Raw genomic sequence first — 19,238 nt, 5'->3', positions numbered from 1 at the left:
GAAGCCAGCAGGTGGTGAGTGGGTCCTGGGAGGAGAAGCGGGAACAGAAAGGGCAGAGGGGCACTGGCGCTGGGGCTCGGACCTGCTGTGTGCTGTGGGCCAGGCTTTGCATCTCTCAGAGCCTCCTCTCCTGGTCCAGCATGGTGAGGGCAGGGCCTGGCTGTGGGCTGTGAGGGTGAAGGGGGCATCTGTGTGGGGCCCTGGCGTGAGAGAGCTGCCCACCCCCTCCCTGTGCACTCATGCTGTGGAGGAATTTTGGCATTTTTCTTATTTTAAACTTTGTTCCTTGTTGTCCCTGTATGTCCTGTCCTTTGGGGGTTAGTGGGAGGTGTTCCCCCAGGGCAGGGCCTGAGAAATCAGGGAAAGTTGCTGGGGCCTGGGGCTGGAGGAGGGGCAGCTACTGCCAAGGGCTTTAGGGACCAGTCTCATCTAATCCTTACAGGACCACTCTGAGGAAAGGATTATCCCTGCTTGACAGATGAGATGCTGGGGCTCAGAGTCCTTTGCCCAAGCCAAGTCCACACAGCTGGGACATGGCAGGGCAGAGGTCTGTCTGACACAGATGGACCAGCACTGCTGTATGAACTCTGGGCCTGCAGGCAACAGGGGCTTCAGGTTTGGAGCCCCAGCACTGGGTTCTGGAAAATCTAGAGCTTGGGTCAGGAACTTTGGAGGAAGAATCTGTGGGCTCTACCTCCCTGGTCAGCAAGGCCTCAGTCCAGAGCACTGCATTATAACCATCAACTAAGGCAGCCTCCAGTTGCCAGGGTGTTTTGTTTTAGCTGGGCCAGTCCTGCCCCTTGGTGAAGGTAGCAGAAAGTCTTGACACTGTAGGGTCAGTCACACCTGGACTCTGGTTCTCTGCTTCACTACTGTTAGCTGTGTGGATTGTACCTCCCTGGGCCTCAGTTTCAGCATCTGTAAAATGGGGGCAATGCTTCCCTCTGGGGTGTTGGAAGGGTCAGAGGCAATATCTGCAAAGGATGCAGCTCTGTGCCCTTGACAGCTGGCAGAGGTGGTTTGAGCTAAATTTCAGCCCCTGTGGGGTCCATGGTCCAGGTGCTCCTGTCTCCTTTGCAGGGTGCTGAATGGTCAGTGATTTGGAGCAATGGTAATGGTTATTGAGGTTGGGACTATTGTTCAGGGCTGTGATTGATTTGATACTTTGTGCTCCACCCCATCAGGAACTCTTCCTCTCATTTGAATATGGTTCTGTTGGGAAAGGGTGATTTGCTTAACAGTTACTCCTGTCACAAAACTATCTGCTGAAATGCAGTGTATGGAGAAGTTAGCACAGCCTGTAGGATATTTCAGAGCCCAGCTGAAGCCAGGTTTCCCCAATGGTCACCTGAAGGGTTCTGAGTGAATAGATCATTTCCTGGGTTCCTAGGACTTTGGGATAATCTGTGTGCTCCACATATTCCATGGGCAAGGATATTGGCGTCCTGCTATGTAAGGTCTTGGAGGGAGGACTAGCCTTGGGTCTACCTGTCTGTGTGTCTGTTTGCTTGTAACTGCCTGGGCCTTTGGCTCTCAAGGCCAGGACACAGCTCCATGGAGGGGACCTGACTTCCTTTCCCATCTCAGGTCAACCATCTCCCTGGGTCTTGGGAGAGACTGCTGCCCCTCCCTGGAGTGGAGAGTCCACCTTCTCTAATGCTCAGCACTGGCAAGGCATCCCAGAGAACACAGGCAGGGGGTGGGAGAGAGGTGAGGGGTAGAGTGAGACACAGCCTGGGCACTGGACCCTGGACTGTACTTGTTTGTTTAACCCTCCAGGCCTTTGCACCACTGGTCCCCCTGCTGAAATGCACTTCCCTGCCCCTCAGTGGCTCAGGGCCTTATCCTTTTGGGCTTAGGCGCACTCTACCATGCAGTTCATGTGCATTCCCCTCTCCTAGCCCTGCTCATGCTATCTTGAGATTTTGTGTCCCTGTCCCTTACCACTCTACTTGGCGGGACCTCTTTGGGGCAGGGCTCAGGTCCAGTTCACCTCCGGTCTCCCACCACCCAGTTGCACACAGGTCTGGCACACAGCAGGCTTCAGAGAATGGTGAAAGGATGAATGGAAGGGCAGGGCAGGGTGAGGCGTGGGAGGCACCCAGGGTGCACAGTATCAGCAGACACCTGCAAGTGCAGCCTAGTCCTGGCCATGTGGAAGGGTGCGTGGTTACTCATGGAAACCCGCTGGAGTAATAATAGCTACTTTTTTTTTTTTTTTTTTTAAAGACTAGTCAAATGCAGTAGTGAGAAGGGGGAAAACAGTAGAACAAGGAGTTCGATCTGTAACTTGCTGTGAATAATCAATTGAGATCACTCACTACATTTGGACCAGCCAATAGCTACTTTTCTTTTCTTTCTTTTTTTTTTTTTGAGACAGTCTCACTCTGTCACCCAGGCTGGAGTGCAGTGATGCAATCTCAGCTTACTGAAGCCTCCTCCTTCTGGGTTTAAGTGATTCTCATGTCTCAGCCTTCCGAGTAGCTGGGATTACAGGTGTGTGCCACCACGCCTGGCTAATTTTTTTTTTTTTTTTTTTTTTTTTTTTTTGTATTTTTAGTAAAGAGGTTTTCACCATGTTGGTCAGGCTGGTCTCGAACTCCCGACCTCAAATGATCTGCCCGCCTCGGCCTCCCAAAGTGCTGGGATTACAGGTGTGAACCACTGTGCCCGGCCTATTTTTGAGTATTTACTGTGCGCTAGGCATATTACATGTGTTATCTCACTTAATCACAACATCCCCACAAGATAGCTGCTATTATTATTTCCATTTTTCACATGAGGAAATGAAGACTCTTAAGCGTTAACTCTCGTGCCCAGGAGATAGAGCTGGGATTGAGCCTGGGATTGCCAGCCTCAAAGCCTGTGTGGGTCTTTCCTGCTCCTTGCTTGTCCAGTCCCTTCTGACCATGGCTTCATGGGAATTGGGGAGCTGTGGAGTGTAGTGCTGGCCCCAGGGGTTCTGGGCAATCCTGGTTTTTCACCTTGAGAACTTGAGGGGGTTTGGAGAGTGGAGTGCCGGGGACATAGCCTGTAGTTTGTCTGGCGTCACTTGCTCCCCCGGCCTCAGTTTTCTTTTCTTTTCTTTTCTTTTTTTTGTTTTTGAGACAGAGTTCCGCTGTTGTTGCCCAGGCTGGAGTGCAGTGGCGCAATTTCGGCTCACCGCCTCCTGGGTTCAAGCGATTCTCCTGCCTCAGCCTCCTGAGTAGCTGGGATTACAAGCATGTGCTACTACCCCAGCTATTTTTGTATTTTTAGTAGAGACAGGGTTTCTTCATGTTGGTCAGGCTGGTCTTGAACTCCCGACCTCAGGTGATCTGCCTGCCTCGGCCTCCCAAAGTATTGGGATTACAGGCGTGAGCCACTGCGCCCGGCTGGTCTCAGTTTTCTCAACTGTAATACCGCTGAATGTCGGGGTCCCTGCTGTCACCAGGTTTTAAACGCACTCAAGCCCAGCATGGCTCCTTAGTGGAGCAACCTCCCTTGGGTTCCTGTTTCCGGGGGGAGTTTATCAGCGGCGGGGGCGAGCCAAGATGGCCTACCAGGCAACACCTGACGGGCAACACCTGGTGTGGACACTCACTCACCCAGGGCCTAATAGCTGTGGGCCCGCCCACCTGGTGCTCTCCAGAGACTCAGCCCTACACCACCACCTGTCCCTTCCCAAGCCTCTTAGAATTACACCTTTGGGACGTGGCCACCACCACCAGCAGGAACAATGATGGATGTAATTTCTTCTGCTTAGCGCAGCAGTGCTGCCTGCTGGGGGCTGTGGAAAAGGCACGAGCCAGGCCGGGGGGAGGGGGGACGCCTGTGGACACTTGCCTGACCCCCACGACCCGGCCTGCCTCAGTTTCTTCACCTGTGCTGCCACAGCAAAGGTTCTTACCCTCTGGGCAGCAGCCTTCCTCCACAAGAGTCTGCCACTAGCCTGGGAAACCTTTGAAGTTTCTCTTTATAAGATAAAGTGCTACTCAGAGTTTACACTGAGCAACTAGTCTGTTTCGTCACTCTGCATGCTCCGCCCACTGTCCTCTGTCCCAGAGGTGGGTCTTTGGCCTATGGAGCCACAACAGCCCTGCTCTGGAAGGAAGATGGGGCAGCATGGGTCCCTTCACAGTGTGCATTCAGCTGCTTTGCAGCTGGGCCTTGGGGGCACTGAGCCTGGCTGGGGAAGAGGCAGTCCCAGGTTGGATTCTAACCCAGGAAGCAGAGTTTTGTTGTCACTGCCCCTCCATACACTCATGGTCCAGGATACCATGTTTGAAGATTTGCAAAGCCAACTAGCATCCAGATTTGGATTTAGAGAAATTCTGGTTTCCTCAGAAGCCACGCTTGAGTGCTCTTTGATGGTTAAGAGGATAGGAAGATCCGATTTTGAGTCCCTGCTGGGCTGCTTTCAGGCTCTATGATCTGGGCAAGTTGCTGAATCTCCGAAGCTTCAGTTTTCTATGGTGCAGTGCAGGAATGATAACAGCAACCATCAGCTAGGTTTGGGGTGAAGAATGAGCACGTGTTGAATGTCTGGGGCAGTGCCTGGAGCTCCCTGTGGCCGCTGAGGAGGCTGTTTGGATGCTAGTGATGATGCCGGATCCGGCCTCTGTCTTCTTCAACCCCTTTTCTCACCATCGTGTTCCTCCTATCACTCTGTTCCTTCATTCATTCACTCAGTTACTCACATCTCATTAGTGTCCTCAGGCTAATGTAGTTCTCTCTGTGACTCTCATGATCCTGACACTTACAGGCCAATTATTTTGTAAAATGAGACAAGCCCTCATTCTGGGTTTGTCTGAGGTTCCTTTGTGATTCTATTTATGTTATGTCTCTGTGGCAGAGGTAGCACAGAAGTGATATCTGTATTCCCCTTACTGCGTCCTACCAGGCAACACCTGATGGCAACTTGTCCTGTGATTCATGATATTCCCTTTGATCACTTGATTAAGGTGCTATCTGCCAGGCTTCTCTACTATGAAGTGACTCATTTTCCCTTTGTAATTAATAAGTATTTTGATGGGAAGTTACTTTGAAACTATGTAAATCCCCCATTCCTCATCAAACATTCCATTTATTTGTTTATTCATACCTGTATAGACTTTGATTTCCTATTTTAGTCAATGGAATATCATCGGTTATGGTCATTATTGAGTTTAATACACAGCTTATCTCAGGTTGAGCCCGTGGTAGGGTGACCAACTGTCCTAGCTTGCCTGGGACTGAGGGATTTCCCAGGATGTGAGACTTTGCAGTGGTAAAACTGGGGAAGTCCTGGGTAAACCTTGAAGAGTTGGCCACTCTGCCAGGGGCAGAGCCCTTCAAGCTGGTTCCGGTGTCCAAAATCTCTATCAGTAAGTATGTGCTTACTTCCTGGCACAAGAAGATGTTCCATGCTCATCTTTTACTTTCTTTGACCGAGCCCTGGAATCACCTGTTTTTCCAAGAAGACCTAGACCCAGGTACCTTTTGAGTCATAGGCTATACCACACCGTGGAGACTGAGCCAGATGGAACTCATTCACTGCCCACAGGCCACACTCTCACCTCCCTCTGCACCTTGGCTGGCTGTTCTGTCTGCCAGGGGCACTTGGCAAACGTCTACCTCCTGCACTGAGATTCTCCATGAAGCCTAATCCTCCTACCCAGCCTGTGGAGATGATCTCCTTCTTATGCCCCCACTGAGCACTTTAGGGCACCTCCCCATTTCCAAGGTGGGCTCCTCCTTTCACTGCAGACCTCTCAAAGACAGGCCTCCGACTCATCTCTGACTCTTCCAGGCTCAGCACAGGGCTGGAGCTGGGGGCTGCTGATTAAATGGTTGGATCTAGTCCTGCCCCATTATACAGCAGAAAGGTAAATGGGGTAGAGAGGGAAGGTGAATTGTTTAGGGTCACACAAACAGTATTGCAGTCTCGAGTCTGTCCTTGAACCTTGGTTTCCTAATTCTATAATGGGGCCAATATCCCAGAGCGCTGCTGTAAGAATAAAATAATATGTATAAAACACTTAGTATAGTACCTGGCACATGGTGGGTGTACCTGTCAGTATTGCTGGGGGACCTTTTGAAATTGTTTTCATTATTTCAGAAGCAGTACTATACATGTTAGATAATAAGAAATACAGACAAGTGGCCAGGCACGGTGACTCATGCCTGTAATCCGAGCACTTTGGGAGGCCGAGGCAGGTCGATCACCTGAGGTCAGGAGTTTGAGACCAGCCTGGCCAACATGGTGAAACCCTGTCTGTACTAAAAATACAAAAATTAGCTGGGCGTGATGGCAGGTGCCTATAATCCTAGCTGCTCAGGAGGCTGAGGCAGAAGAATCACTTGAACCCAGGAGGCGGAGGTTGCGGTGAACCAAGATCGCCCCATTGCACTCCAGCCTGGGCAACAAAAGCGAAACTCCATCTTAAAAAAGAAAAAAAAAAAAGAAAAGAAAAGAAAAAGAAAAAGAAATACAGATAAGTAGGCCGGGCGCGGTGGCTCAAGCCTGTAATCCCAGCACTTTGGGAGGCCGAGACGGGTGGATCACGAGGCCAGGAGATCGAGAGACGATCCCGGCTAACACGGTGAAACCCCGTCTCTACTAAAAAATACAAAAAAACTAGCCGGGCGAGGTGGCGGGCGCCTGTAGTCCCAGCTACTCGGGAGGCTGAGGCAGGAGAACGGCGTAAACCCGGGAGGCGGAGCTTGCAGTGAGCTGAGATCCGGCCATTGCACTCCAGCCTGGGTGACAGAGCAAGACTCCGTCTCAAAAAAAAAAAAAAAAAAAAAAAAAAAAAAATACAGATAAGCAAAATGAAACCATCACATTCCTATCATTTAGAGATCTCCACTGTTAACACCTTAGCAATTGTGCCTCCTGAGCTTCCTCTATGCATATATTTTTTTCCCCCAGTTGGGTTATGCTGCCTTTTTTTTTTTTTTTTTTTTGAGATGCAGTCTTGCTCTGTCACCCAGGCTGGAGTGCAACAGCATGATCTCGGCTCATTGACACCTCCACCTCCCTAGTTCAGGCGATTCTCCTGCCTCAGCCTCCTGAGTAGCTGGGATTAGAGTTGTGTGCCACCACGCCCGGCTAATTTTTGTATTTTTAGTAGAGATGGGGTTTCACCATGTTGGCCAGGCTGGTCTCAAACTCCTGACCCCAAATGATCTGCCTGTCTCAGCCTCCCAAAGTGCTGGGATTACAGTTATGAGCCACTGTGCTCATAACTGTAATCTGACCTATTTTGTAACCTTTTTTAGGCAGCAGTTTCTACCATTTTGTTTCAGTGCACCTGATACTCTGATCACGTTCACATTTCTCCAGTTGTCCCAAAAATCCCCTTTATAGATGCTGCGTCTAAATCAGTTTGCAATCCAGAGACACACTTTACATGTGGTTGTTATCTCCTGCAAGTCAGTCCCACCAAGCCCCTTCGTTGACGTTGACTGGTAGAAGAGCTTGGGCCAGTAGCCCCACAGAATGATTCACTATCTGGCTCTGTCTGGCTGCATTCTCATGTGGTGTCACTTAGCTCGTTCCTCTGTCCTCTGTATTTTCTGTAAACTGAAGTTATATCCAAGGCTTGATGGGTTTCTTGGTGCCTAGCCAGCCGGCATTGGTGTGTCCTTCCTGTGGCATCCTACCACCATTAGTGGGGCTAAGGCCTATTCTGGGATGAGGGGGAAGACAACGTGACCTCTCCCTCATATGTTTGCTTGTCTCCTCTTGTGAGTGGAAAGTATTATGTGAGGGTTCTCTTGGCACTGTCTAAATGCCATTTCTGGGAGATCTTTTTAAACTAAACAAGAAAACTTGTCCATTTGCTGAGAGGAACTTGATCTTGGGGATAGAGCACTTGAGGAAAAAAAAAAAATCACAGAACAAGGACATTGAGTTTCATCTCACTGAGTGCAAACCTAGGGAAACCTGTTCTGTTTTTACTTGCTTTCCAGATATGTGATCTGGGTTAAATCCTAGCTCTGTTACTTACCAGCTGAGTGACATTGGGCGAGTTACTTAACCTCTTTGAACCTCAAGTTCCTCCTTGAATTTCTTATCTGGCAGAGTTGTTGTGGGGAGGTTAAATAAAACAAGGTGCCCTTGGCCATCTTCTACCCGGATGGAAAGCTCTTTGAGGGCAAGGCTAATACATAGTAAGAAATCCAGGCTGGGCGCAGTGGCTCATGCCTGTAATCCCAGCACTTTGGGAGGCTGAGGAGGGCGGATCACAAGGTCAGGAGTTAGAGACCAGCCTGGCCAACATGGTGAAACCCCGTCTCTACTAAAAATACAAAAAATTAGCCAGGAGTGGTGGCGGGTGCCTGTAATCCCAGCTACTCGGGAGCCCGAGGCAGGAGAATCCTTTGAAACCGGAAGGCAGAGGTTGCAGTGAGCTGAGATCACGCCACTGTACTCCAGCCTGAGCAACAAGAGCAAAACTCCATCTCAATGAAAGAAAGAAAGAGAGAGGTCAGGGCAGGGCAGGGCAGGGGAGGGGAGGGGAGGGGAGGGGAGGGGAGGGGAGGGGAGAGAAATCCAGGCCGGGCGTGGTGGCTGACACCTGTAACCCCAGAACTTTGGGAGGCCAAGGCGGGTGGATCACAAGGTCGAGAGATTGAGACCATTCTGGCCGACATGGTGAAACCCCGTCTCTACTAAAAATACAAAAATTAGCTGGGCCTGTAATCCCAGCTACTCCGGAGGCTGAGGCAGGAGAATCACTTGAACCCGGGAGGCAGAGGTTGCAGTGAGCCGAGATCACGCCATTGCACTCAAGCCTGGGTGACAGGAACGAAACTCCATCTCAAAAAAAATAAAAATAAAAAAAGAAATCCAAAGATGTTTGTTGAAGGAAAACAAACCAACCCACAAATAGGAGGACAGGTGGTATGGCCGGGTGATAAGTACCAAGGAGGAAACAAATCATCCATTGGGCATTTGATTTTCATTTATGCTTTTTCATTTAACATGTAGCCATTCCAGGCTCCATGCTGAAGCAACCATGAGCCTCTGCCCATGAGGAGCTCACAGGGGTCTGGGAGGGCACAGACATAGAGATTCATTGTGTGGGAGCCCAGAAGGTCTGGCTGCGAAGGCTTCCTGGAGGAGGAGACTGGACTGAGTTAGGGGAGATGGTCTCTGGATACAGAGGCTATCTCCTGGCACAGGTGGCTTTTTGGTGAGCTGGACAGGGCTTGTGGCAAGAAGGAAGTCCATGCTGGCTTCAGAGGCCCCTGTTCTTCGCTGTCCTCTTTCTCTTCTTCCCCCTCTGCCTGTCTGCCTTCTGGTCCCCTAGCCAAGGCTCTGAGCCCTATATGATCCTGACAACCCATATATCTGTCTGCAGTGCCGGATGGAGTGCCGTGACGTGCCAGCCGAGACACTCTACGACGTCCTACACGACATTGAGTACCGCAAGAAATGGGACAGCAACGTCATTGAGACTTTTGACATCGCCCGCTTGACAGTCAACGCTGACGTGGGCTATTACTCCTGTGAGCAGGCATAGCACGCTGATCCCAGTCCCCCTGGCCTCCATCCAGGCCTCCCACCAAGCCTCCTCCTCCCTCCTCCCTCCTGTGGTCACTCACATGACCAAGCTGCTCAGAGATTTGAGTGCTGAGAGATAGAACTGACCTCCCTGTCCACTCCTAGACCCTTAGGCACACACCCATACACTTACAAATACATATGCACTCACATGTTCATGTATATACACGCACACATACACATACACTCAATCAGGTACACAAGCCCCACCCACATGCCACATAGTCCCGGGCACACATTTTCATGCACACTCATACTGTTTTTCTCTCATACACTCACGTTCACATAAACAAACCAGCCAGGCCAACAAGGTAAGGGCTATGTGAGGTTGTGAGGAGCAGGGCTGGCTGGAGACACTAGGGACAGGTCTTGCCCTGTCTTTTTTCTGGCTCCAGCTGTGGGACTGTGGTCTGGGAGGGAGGTGCATCTTTGCACTGGAGAGCTCGCAGTTAATTAGGCATCCCTGCATCTCTGGCCTCTGCCACACCCTCCCTTGTAGGCAGATGGGCCAGTGGTCTGGCTGAACTGTCCCTTGCCCTCCACAGGGAGGTGTCCTAAGCCCCTGAAGAACCGTGATGTCATCACCCTCCGCTCCTGGCTCCCCATGGGCGCTGATTACATCATTATGAACTACTCAGTCAAACATCCCGTGAGTCAACCTGCCTTCCCTGCGGCGGAGCAGGGGAGAGGGTCAGGCAGCGCAAGGCTGAGGCTGCCACCGTGACTTCCATGTGACTTCGGGCAGGCGTGGGCCCACTGGCCCTCAGTTTCCTTCCTGTACAGTGAGGATAATGGCTCCTGTCTCCCTGCTGCGTCTCTTGAGCAGATCAGGAGAGGACAGTGTGGCCACCTCTGTGGCGAGTGGGTGGGATGGGCTGACTTCGATTGGTTGGGCTCTGGGACAGGGAAATGAGGAACAAGAGGTGAGAGGCAGGGTCCTCTGGTCCTCCCTGAGGCTGAGCCACTTTGATCTCCCTGGGCAAGGACAGGCAGGTATAGCTGGCCTGGGCAAGGGTGAGTGTGTGTGTCTGTGAGTGCCCATATGTGCTCATGAGCCCTGACCCCAGACTGGGGGCTTTTCTGAGGGGAACACAGAAAGCTTCAGGAGGGGCTAGGATGACCTAATCTGATTCTTCCCTTTCTCTGTACCCAGAATCAGGCCTGATCTGGAACAAATGTCATGGCATGTGAATTAACTGTGTGTGTGTGCGTGTTTGTGTATACTCACAAAAACATCTTCTTTGCCCCTACCCCGAGTCTCACCTCCCTGTGCCTTTGTCCCCAGAAATACCCACCTCGGAAAGACTTGGTCCGAGCTGTGTCCATCCAGACGGGCTACCTCATCCAGAGCACGGGGCCCAAGAGCTGCGTCATCACTTACCTGGCCCAGGTGGACCCCAAAGGTGAGGGCTTGGCCCTGGCAGCTTATCATGGGATCCTTCCCTATACTACAGGGGTGGGGCCTGATCTACTAGGGATCCAGAAGGGCATCTGTTAGGAGCTGTTTTGCATTTTGGGGCATCTCCATCCAAAGCCTTCATTGAACCAAGGCTTGGGACTTTACAGTGGTTTGAAAAGAGTGGGCCAGGGAGGTGCCACTGCCCCACTGATTGAAGCTGGGAGCGCTCTTCCTGGGCTTTGCCATCCCCATGCTTTTCCTTGTTCCCTGCTCACTGGCTGTTCCCTCTGCCTGTCCTGGGGGCCTGGGTTTTCCAGGCCTCAGTCAGAATTCTCTCCCTGGGGATGGCTGAGCTACTCCTGTGGCTTCTGTCACAAGGTGGCCACGTCTCTCTCAGCTGAGATTCAGATCCCTGTGGCCATCGGCCACCTGGACATCTCCCTTTGGATGTCTTCCAGGCACCTGAGCCTTGTTGTGTCCAGTGGGGGACTTGCCATCTTTCCTCCTAACCCGCCCCTTGCCCTAAGTCTCCACTTTTCAGTCATCTATGCCCAGAACCTGCTGTCATTTGGGGTCACTCCCTCTTCCTCAGCCAAATCCAGCCACTGATTTTTCTTTTTTTTTTTTTTTTTTTGAGGTGGAGTTTTGCTCTTGTTTCCCAGGCTGGAGTACAATGGTGCAATCTCAGCTTACTGCATCCTCTGCCTCCTGGGTTCAAATGATTCTCCTGCCCCAGGCTCCCGAGCTGGGATTACAGGCACCTGTCACTACCCCCAGCTAATTTTTTGTATTTTTAGTAGAGATGGGATTTCACAATGTTGGCCAGCCTGGTCTCGAACACCTGACCTTGTGATCCACCCACCTCGGCCTCCCAAAGTGCTGGGATTACAGGCGTGAGCCACCATGCCCAGCCCCAGTCACTGATTCTTACTGATTCTGCCTTCTCAGCAGCTCCTGAGTCTGGCATTTCTCTCCATACCAACTACCTTGTCTGTGTGTAACAGCAGCCAGAGGAATTTCTCTAAAACACTTATCTCCACATGACTGTCATCTGCTTGAATTTACTCTGTGGCTCTCCATTGCCCTCCAAGAAAAGCCTAAGCCCCATCCCAGGTCTCCTGGTGTCTCTCACACCTCACCCATCCCCACTCCTGTGCCCAGGCAGCCCTTCCCCACAGCCTCCCCTCCTCACCCCTCTAGGGGTGCTGCAGGTGTCACCTCCTGATCCCTGATACTCAGGGGAGTCACTGGCTTGCTGTTCTGTGGTCCATTCCCCTCGAGTAGAACATTCGGCTCCTGTTGGGCCCCCAGTGAGTTCCTCTCTGGGTCCCCAGGGCTGACCCAGGGTGGGTGTCACAGTGAACATGGAGTGAGTGAGTGAGTGAATGACTAGAGGATGGGGAAGCCTTGAACATCCTTGCCTGGAAATGCTCCAAGCCTGGGAGCACACAGTGGTCCAGGCCTAGCACTCCCCCGGCACCTCATTGTGTTGGGTGTCAGAGGTAGAGTGGACACTTGGGAATGAAACAGGGTGGAGACCTGGGCAGTGGATTCCGGGTCAGGCCAGGCTGGGGTGCTCAGCCAGAGGCCTGTGTGGTCAGGGGAGGGCTTGGAAGGACAGGCAGAGGAGAGGCTGAGCGTCAGGGGCATTCCTGGGAGGGAGGTTAGGTTGAGAAGGGATGTCAGTGTGATTGAGGGAGGCAGCAGGTGCAGCGGGGTGGGTCAGAGTTTCCACCCATGTGTAGCCTGTGCTCACCTAGGACCCTTGGTTTTCTTCCACGTAGTCTTTGAGGCTGGGCAGAGGGAAGTGGGGGACAGAACTAAGCCTGAGGACCTCAGTCTGAGGTGGAAGGGAGTGAGGGTAAAGTCTTGTAGGACTTGCCTCACACACCCGCTCCTCATGGGGAAGACAGTGGCCTCCCTGGAAGCTCTGGGCAGAGGGTGGGGCTTTTGTGGGGGGGAGGGGCTGGGTCCCTGAGGCTGCTTCTCCTCCCTTCCCTGCCCTCACAGGCTCCTTACCCAAGTGGGTGGTGAATAAATCTTCTCAGTTCCTGGCTCCCAAGGTGAGTGGCCTTGGGATTTTGGGGGGTGTTGGAGGCTGGAGAGAGGACTATGGGATGAGGTGGGTGGAGTCAAGCATGAAGCCTGAGGGCCAGGCATGGTAGCCCATGCCTGTAATCCCAGGACTTTAGGAGGCCTTGGTGGGTGGATCACCTGAGGTTGGGAGTTCGAGACCAGCCTGGCTAACATGGTGAAACCCTGTCTCTACTAAAAATAAAAAATTAGCTGGGTGTGATGGTGGGCGCCTGTAATTCCAGCTACTTGGGAGGCTGAGGCAGGAGAATCTCTTGAACCCGGAAGGTAGAGGTTGCAGTGAGCCAAGATCAGGCCACTGCACTCCAGCCTGGGCCACACAGTGAGACTCCATCTCAAAAAAAAAGAAAAAAGAAAGAATGGAGGATGGAGCCTAGGGCTCAGAGAGGATAAGTAGTGCTGAGGGACGAGTTTTGAAAGGGAGCTAGTCAGAATGCTGGGGGCTGAGCCGCTGGAGGGCGCTGGAGGGAGCGTGGAGAAGACCTGGACCCGCGCCCCAGCCACCCCCTGACCCGCGGGGCGGCGGGCCCACAGGCCATGAAGAAGATGTACAAGGCGTGCCTCAAGTACCCCGAGTGGAAGCAGAAGCACCTGCCTCACTTCAAGCCGTGGCTGCACCCGGAGCAGAGCCCGTTGCCGAGCCTGGCGCTGTCGGAGCTGTCGGTGCAGCATGCGGACTCACTGGAGAACATCGACGAGAGCGCGGTGGCCGAGAGCCGAGAGGAGCGGATGGGCGGCGCGGGCGGCGAGGGCAGCGACGACGACACCTCGCTCACCTGAGCGCCATACCGCTTCAGGGACGGAGACAGGACCGGGCGAGCCCTGGGGCGGCGGCTACTCCTGCACTTTCTCCCCTCCCCCACCTGGCGCCTCCTGGTGGCACCGGGCCGGGCCCAGGCGGGCGCTGCAGCCTGGCTGGACACAGCCCCAATAAACGATCCCCAGCCTCAGCCGGCTCATCACTGTGCCTGCTTCCCACCTGCCTCATGGCAGCTGCCGTGGTCCCCTGCGTCTGCCCTTAATTTTGTTAAGCTTACTGATCAAACGGCCTTTGATCCTTCCAGCATCTCCTCATTTCCCGTTGTTTAGTGGGGAGGAGAGGGGGTTTATCACTGCCCCCCTCTTGTCCTTACTCTGTTCCATTCTCTGCCCATGTCTATCCAGCTGTCCTTGTTGAGTGGTCATTTTGGCATTCACACTAGGATATTTGCTTTATTTTCACTGCTTTAAGGCAGCAGTCCCCAAACTTTTTGGCACCAGGGACCGGTTTTGTGCAAGACAAATTTTCCATGGATCAGGATTGGGGGAGGATTGGTTTTGGGATGATTCAAGTGCATCACATTTATCATTAGATTCTAATAAGGAGCTCACAACCTAGATCCCTCACATGCGCAGTTCACAATAGGGTTCTCGCTCCTATGAGAATCCAATGCCACTGCAGATCTGACAGGAGGCAGTAATGCTAGCTCAGCCTCTGCTTACCTCCTGCTGTGCAGCCTGGTTCCTAACAGGTTCCTGATAGGACCAGTACCAGTCTGTGGCCCAGGGGTGGGAGACCTCTGCTCTAAGGGAAGGAGCAGGCCTGGACAGAGACCCTGGGTCAGGAATCAGAGGGTGAGGTTCTACTCTGTGTCCATCGGCCCAAGGCCCTTTGGGTCCAACCCAAAGGACTGGGGGTCTGACACTCCTGTCATCCCAGAAGGGAGGTGGAAGGGTCCGTGGGTCTCAAGCCACAGGGCTGTGGGCCTTAGAGCTGAGGCTGGGGCAGCATACCCTGGAGGGAGGTTGGGGGTGCAGGTGAGGGACCTCAGATTCCAGTGCAGTTGGCGGGGACCAGGCTTGGTGATTCACGCCCTCCCTAGGTCATTTCGAAGACCTCAGGACTGTGCTAACAGAAATGGTAAGGTCCCCAGACCCCCCATCCCCTTGCCAGTGGTCAGATGCCAGCCCTCTCACCCTGCGCTGCACCTCACTGGTCTGAAGTCTAGAGGGATGCCTGGGCCTCCCCTGTGATCTGTGGCCCCCAGGTGCCCTCTGCTGCCCAAGGGACACCCCTGCTGCCAGGTCCAGAGGAGGGGCCTATGCTCTGCTCCTCTGCAATGTTTTTGACCCCATATGAACTTGAGGCCCAGAAGTTCTCCCCAAGGTCTGGCCCTGTTCTCCCCTCCCGGAAAGCTCCTTTGCCTTAGCCCTACCACCAGAAGACACGGTCTACTCAGAGTCAACTCTTTCCCAGAGGGACAGGGTGAATGGCCAGTGGAGGGCAGGCAGGAGATTCTACAACTCAAAAGTGGGTTGCTTCCCAACTTTGCCCAACACTGGCTTTGTAACTTTGGGCAAGCCCTCAGACTTCTTGGAGCCTTATTTCCTAACCCATAACCTGGAATGATAATTTTTGCCATCAAGCAGAATGTGAGGATTGAGATAAAAGGAATAAATTGCCCAGCACTGGGACTGGCATGTAGTAGGTGCTCTGATTAATGACACTTTCCTCTTCTCAGGGGGTAAACCCTCATCCCCCGCAATGTGAGATCTGTTCTTCCGAATATACCCTTTGTGCATATGCAGAAATGGAAGCCCAGAGAAGGTCTCTGGTGTGGCTGGCCCCAGAGGTGTTCTGGACACAGGACCCAGAAATGCCTGCCAAGCCTGGTACCCTCATGTGTGTATGTGCTGCGAGGATGGGTGGGAATCTCCTGTTCTCTAGGTGTGGGTGCTGGAACCTCAGGCTGCAGCCTTCCGCTGAGGGATCCTTGGGAGGTGTGGCTGGGTGGGTAGCTTCCCCACAACCCTGTCTGTGGGCACCCGGGGAGGGAAGTGAGATACCCTTGAAGAATATGGTGGAGGAAGGATTTCCTGGAGGAGGTGGTCAGGAACCACGGACGGCCTTCAACTGCCTCCTGTCCTCCCGGGGGTGTGGCCTCCTTAGGGGTGGGGTGTGTGTCAGGGCAGACTCACCAGAAGAGGGGTGGCGAGAGCAGGGAGACTCAGGGAGAGGTGGACTCAGCGGGCGAGGTGGCAGGGGTTAGACCTGAGCCTCAGGAGACAGTCGGAAGACCCGCAAGCAGCTAGAGGGGCAGGAGAGAGACACAGACCGATGGGTCCGGCGGGCGGGCCAGGCCAGCCAACTCCAGGACGGTGACTAGGCGGGGGGCGGGGCCGAGGGGGGGCGGGGCCCGGCCCTGCCCTGCCCTGCCCCAGCCCCAGCCCCACCTTCCCCTCCCGGGGAGTCACGTGGGGCGGGCGGAAGCGCCCGGAGGGGTGGGCGCGCCTGGCCCCTTGCTGCGATTTGGCCGCGGCGGTGTAAGTCGGTGGTGGCGCCGGTACGCTTGGTCCCCGCGTGGAGTCTTTACTCAAAACAGGTCAGTGCGGCTGCCGAAGCCTCCCCGTCTGCAGCCCCCTTGCCACATTGGCCTGCAGTTTCCCCATTCTGCAGAAAGGAACGCCGAGGCCGCGGGCTGCGTCTGATTCCCCGGGTCGTCTTCTAGTTACCTTTTTGGGCGTGGTGGTGGGGGTCGCCTCCTGAGGTGGGGGTCTGGCCTCTCTGGCGGGCCAGAGACGGTAGGGAGGAGGGTGAACCAGCGGGACCCGGGGCTTCCAGCCCGTAGCCCTTTGGCATGAAGGTCTCCGGAGTCAGCCGTCCTCGGGCGCCTTGGGGTTCCCATCTGTGAAGTGAAGGCTCCCACCTCGTTGGCCGCTGAGACCCTTACATTTCTGGAGATCTGTACGACCCTACGCCCTGGGCCTGGGGCTCCAGTGACCTTGGGCAGGCTACTTCCGGTCTCTGCATCTCAATTCCCCACCAGCAAATGGGGCATGGCTTCCCCAGAGCCCCTACCTGGCCCAGTTGCTGGTAAAAGGAAGTATGTGTTCAGGGAATGGGGTCACGCTGGGACTGGGGTGGTTGGGCCTGGAGAGAGCAGGCTTGGGGTGCAGCCTGGGGACAGGGGATGGGTGTTTGGTGCAGGGCCGCGGGGGAGGGGGGGAATCTGACCAGGAGCCATCACACTGTGGTTTCTGCTATATACATTCCCTTCCCCCACATCCCATGTCCTGGGGAGCCTTCCCTGATCCCAGATAGGTGGGAGGGGGGTGCTTCAGGGCCAGACACCTGGGGGTACTCAGAAGGATTTGACTCTCTGGTGGGTCCCAGGGTCCCAGACTGAGGCACTTGTGAAAGCTATTCGTGTAGACTACCCAGTGGCCAGGCTGGGAGAGACCACCCAGCAAGATCATCACAGGATAAAAGGCGCCCAGCAGAGCTGTGAAGACAGGTGTGGACAGGTGCAGGCCCCAGGGGAGGAGATGACTGGAATGGGCTTGGCAGTTAAGTGGCAATTTACAAGGATAAGGACCCTCCAAAGGCGGGGGTGTAGCTTGTGCAAAGTCAGGAATTTGGATAGTGTGTCTGAGGAATGGCAGAAAGATGGGTGTGGCTGGCAGAGGGGCAGAGAGAACTCATCCTGTGTCCCATGCCTGGCTGGGGATTGTGGGGACCGGGCCTGGGGACCCTGCCTCCCCACTGGCTACTGGCATATTGGAATAGTTCAGGAAGGGGTGTCCCAGGCAGAGTACCGGTGACTGATGAGGTGGAGGGGGCAGAGGCCACCAGGGCCCCGATTGCCTCCAGGTTTTGTTTTGCTTTCAGGCCTCCCACTCAACCCCAGCTTTATGCCCCCACCACCTGGGCTCCAGCCATGCTTCACACATCCAGCCTCAGCTTTTTGTGCAGATTGTTAATCCTCCTCCCAACCCTCTAGAAGCTTCGTCCCCATTCAATTCCCCAGGTCCTTTGGGACTTCAGGTTTCAGAGATGGGGTGCTGTTGCCCCTTCTTCCTGCCCAGCCTTCAGTCCTGTGTAATGGCACAGCTTAGGAAGGGTCTCCTTGGAGCTCTGTGGGGTTGGGGCCTGCACAGCCATGGGGCTCACTGGGACCTGGGGCCCCGAGTCCTTGTGCAGCCACCAATCACTATGTGACTCTACAAGTCCCCAAATTCCTCAGAGCCTCCATTTCCCCATCTGCAGGATGGGATGATCAGCCCTGGCCTCATGCCCCAAAGAGAGACGGTGCTGGGACAATAGTCAGGCCTATCTGCTAAGTCCTACCTCCAGCATTGAGTGTTATGAATGAAAGAAAGAGAGAACCCAGGGGAAGGGGTCAGTTTAGAGGGGTTGGGTGGGGGGTATCTGAGAGTACCGGGAGCTAGTGGTGGACCAGGCCTAGGGCATCGGCTGGAGGTGGGGAGTCCCTTCCATTTTCCGGAGCCCTCTCTCCTTCCCACCCAACTCTCCCTTGGCTGAGCTCAAAGCCACCCGCCACTGCCCAAACAAGTGGCCTCTGTTCCCAGGGTGGGGGGAGGGGAGGCAGGCCCTGGGCTCCAGGCCCGCCTGTCCAGCACTGACCCTGGCCCCCCACCCCTCACTCTGGGTCTTAACCCTTGGGGGCCTGGACTGGGCCCTGGGCTCCTTGAGGGCTGGTGATTCTTGTTCACCAGCTGTCCGCTCTACCCCGCTTCAGGCTCCTAAAGGTTCTGTCACATTAGGAGGGGATGCAGTAGGAAATGGGGAAGGAAGGAGGGAACAAGGGTGGGATAGGCTGGAGCAGATATGGCCATGGACACTTAGAGACCACTTGTCCCAGAAGCTTCTTTCACAGATGGGGAGACTGAGGCCAAGAGCTAGACATCAGGGTAGGATCACACAGAGACCCCTGGTGGGGGTCAGGACAGGTTCTGTCTCCTAGTCTGGCCTCTCTGGGAGAAAGGGGAGGGAGGGAGAGGGAACATTTTTTTTTTTTTTTTTGAGATCGAGTCTCGCTCTGTTGCCTAGGCTGGAGTGCAGTGGCCCAATCTCTGCTCACTGCAAGCTCCACCTCCCGGGTTCATGCCATTCTCCTGCCTCAGCCTCCTGAGTAGCTGGGACTACAGGCGCCTGCCACCACACCCGGCTAATTTTTGTATTTTTCATAGAGACGGGGTTTCACCTTGTTAGCCAGGATGGTCTCCATCTCCTGACCTCGTGATCCGCCTGCCTCGGCCTCCCAAAGTGCTGGGATTATAAGCGTGAGCCACCGCACCTGGCTGGGAGAGGGAATATTCTTTGTTGAGTACCTGCTATGGGCTGGACACTGCACATTTGTCATCTAACGATTTACATAATTGCATAAGAGTGTAAGAAGAGCATCACCCTTCAATATCATAGTGGAAGAAATA

The 19,238-nt window shown here is 54.0% G+C and overlaps 2 protein-coding genes and 1 long non-coding RNA gene across 12 annotated transcripts in view; 2 read left to right on the top strand and 1 right to left on the bottom strand.

Moving 5' to 3' along the window:
* Positions 1 to 13,975, top strand: part of STARD10 (StAR related lipid transfer domain containing 10) — a 40,769-nt gene extending 26,794 nt beyond the window's left edge. For all 4 annotated transcript variants that reach the window (XM_050756262.1, XM_050756264.1, XM_050756263.1 and 1 more), the window contains 5 exons: positions 9,330 to 9,477; positions 10,078 to 10,181; positions 10,818 to 10,935; positions 12,942 to 12,994; positions 13,560 to 13,975. In XM_050756262.1, coding sequence (XP_050612219.1) covers positions 9,330 to 9,477; positions 10,078 to 10,181; positions 10,818 to 10,935; positions 12,942 to 12,994; positions 13,560 to 13,805 — 669 coding nt within the window. In that variant the 3' untranslated portion in view covers positions 13,806 to 13,975. The remainder of the gene's footprint in view (positions 1 to 9,329; positions 9,478 to 10,077; positions 10,182 to 10,817; positions 10,936 to 12,941; positions 12,995 to 13,559) is intronic.
* The window catches only part of LOC126935316 (uncharacterized), a 342,634-nt gene that overhangs the window by 68,011 nt on the left and 255,385 nt on the right, over positions 1 to 19,238 (bottom strand). The gene's annotated exons all lie outside the window — the stretch shown is intronic.
* The window catches only part of ARAP1 (ArfGAP with RhoGAP domain, ankyrin repeat and PH domain 1), a 68,402-nt gene continuing 65,431 nt past the window's right edge, over positions 16,268 to 19,238 (top strand). For 4 of the 7 annotated variants that reach the window (XM_050756051.1, XM_050756052.1, XM_050756049.1 and 1 more), the window contains exon 1: positions 16,273 to 16,387. The gene's annotated coding sequence lies outside the window, so the exon portion shown is untranslated. Of the gene's footprint in view, positions 16,388 to 19,238 lie in introns of all 7 variants that reach the window. The other 3 variants (XM_050756050.1, XM_050756053.1, XM_050756057.1) reach the window with 3 other exon arrangements.

This window comes from Macaca thibetana, chromosome 14 (genome assembly GCF_024542745.1).
Source record: "Macaca thibetana thibetana isolate TM-01 chromosome 14, ASM2454274v1, whole genome shotgun sequence".
Classification (NCBI taxonomy): Eukaryota; Metazoa; Chordata; class Mammalia; order Primates; family Cercopithecidae; genus Macaca; species Macaca thibetana.
Note: the sequence above shows the minus strand (reverse complement) of the source record. Positions and strands in the feature narration are given on the sequence as shown.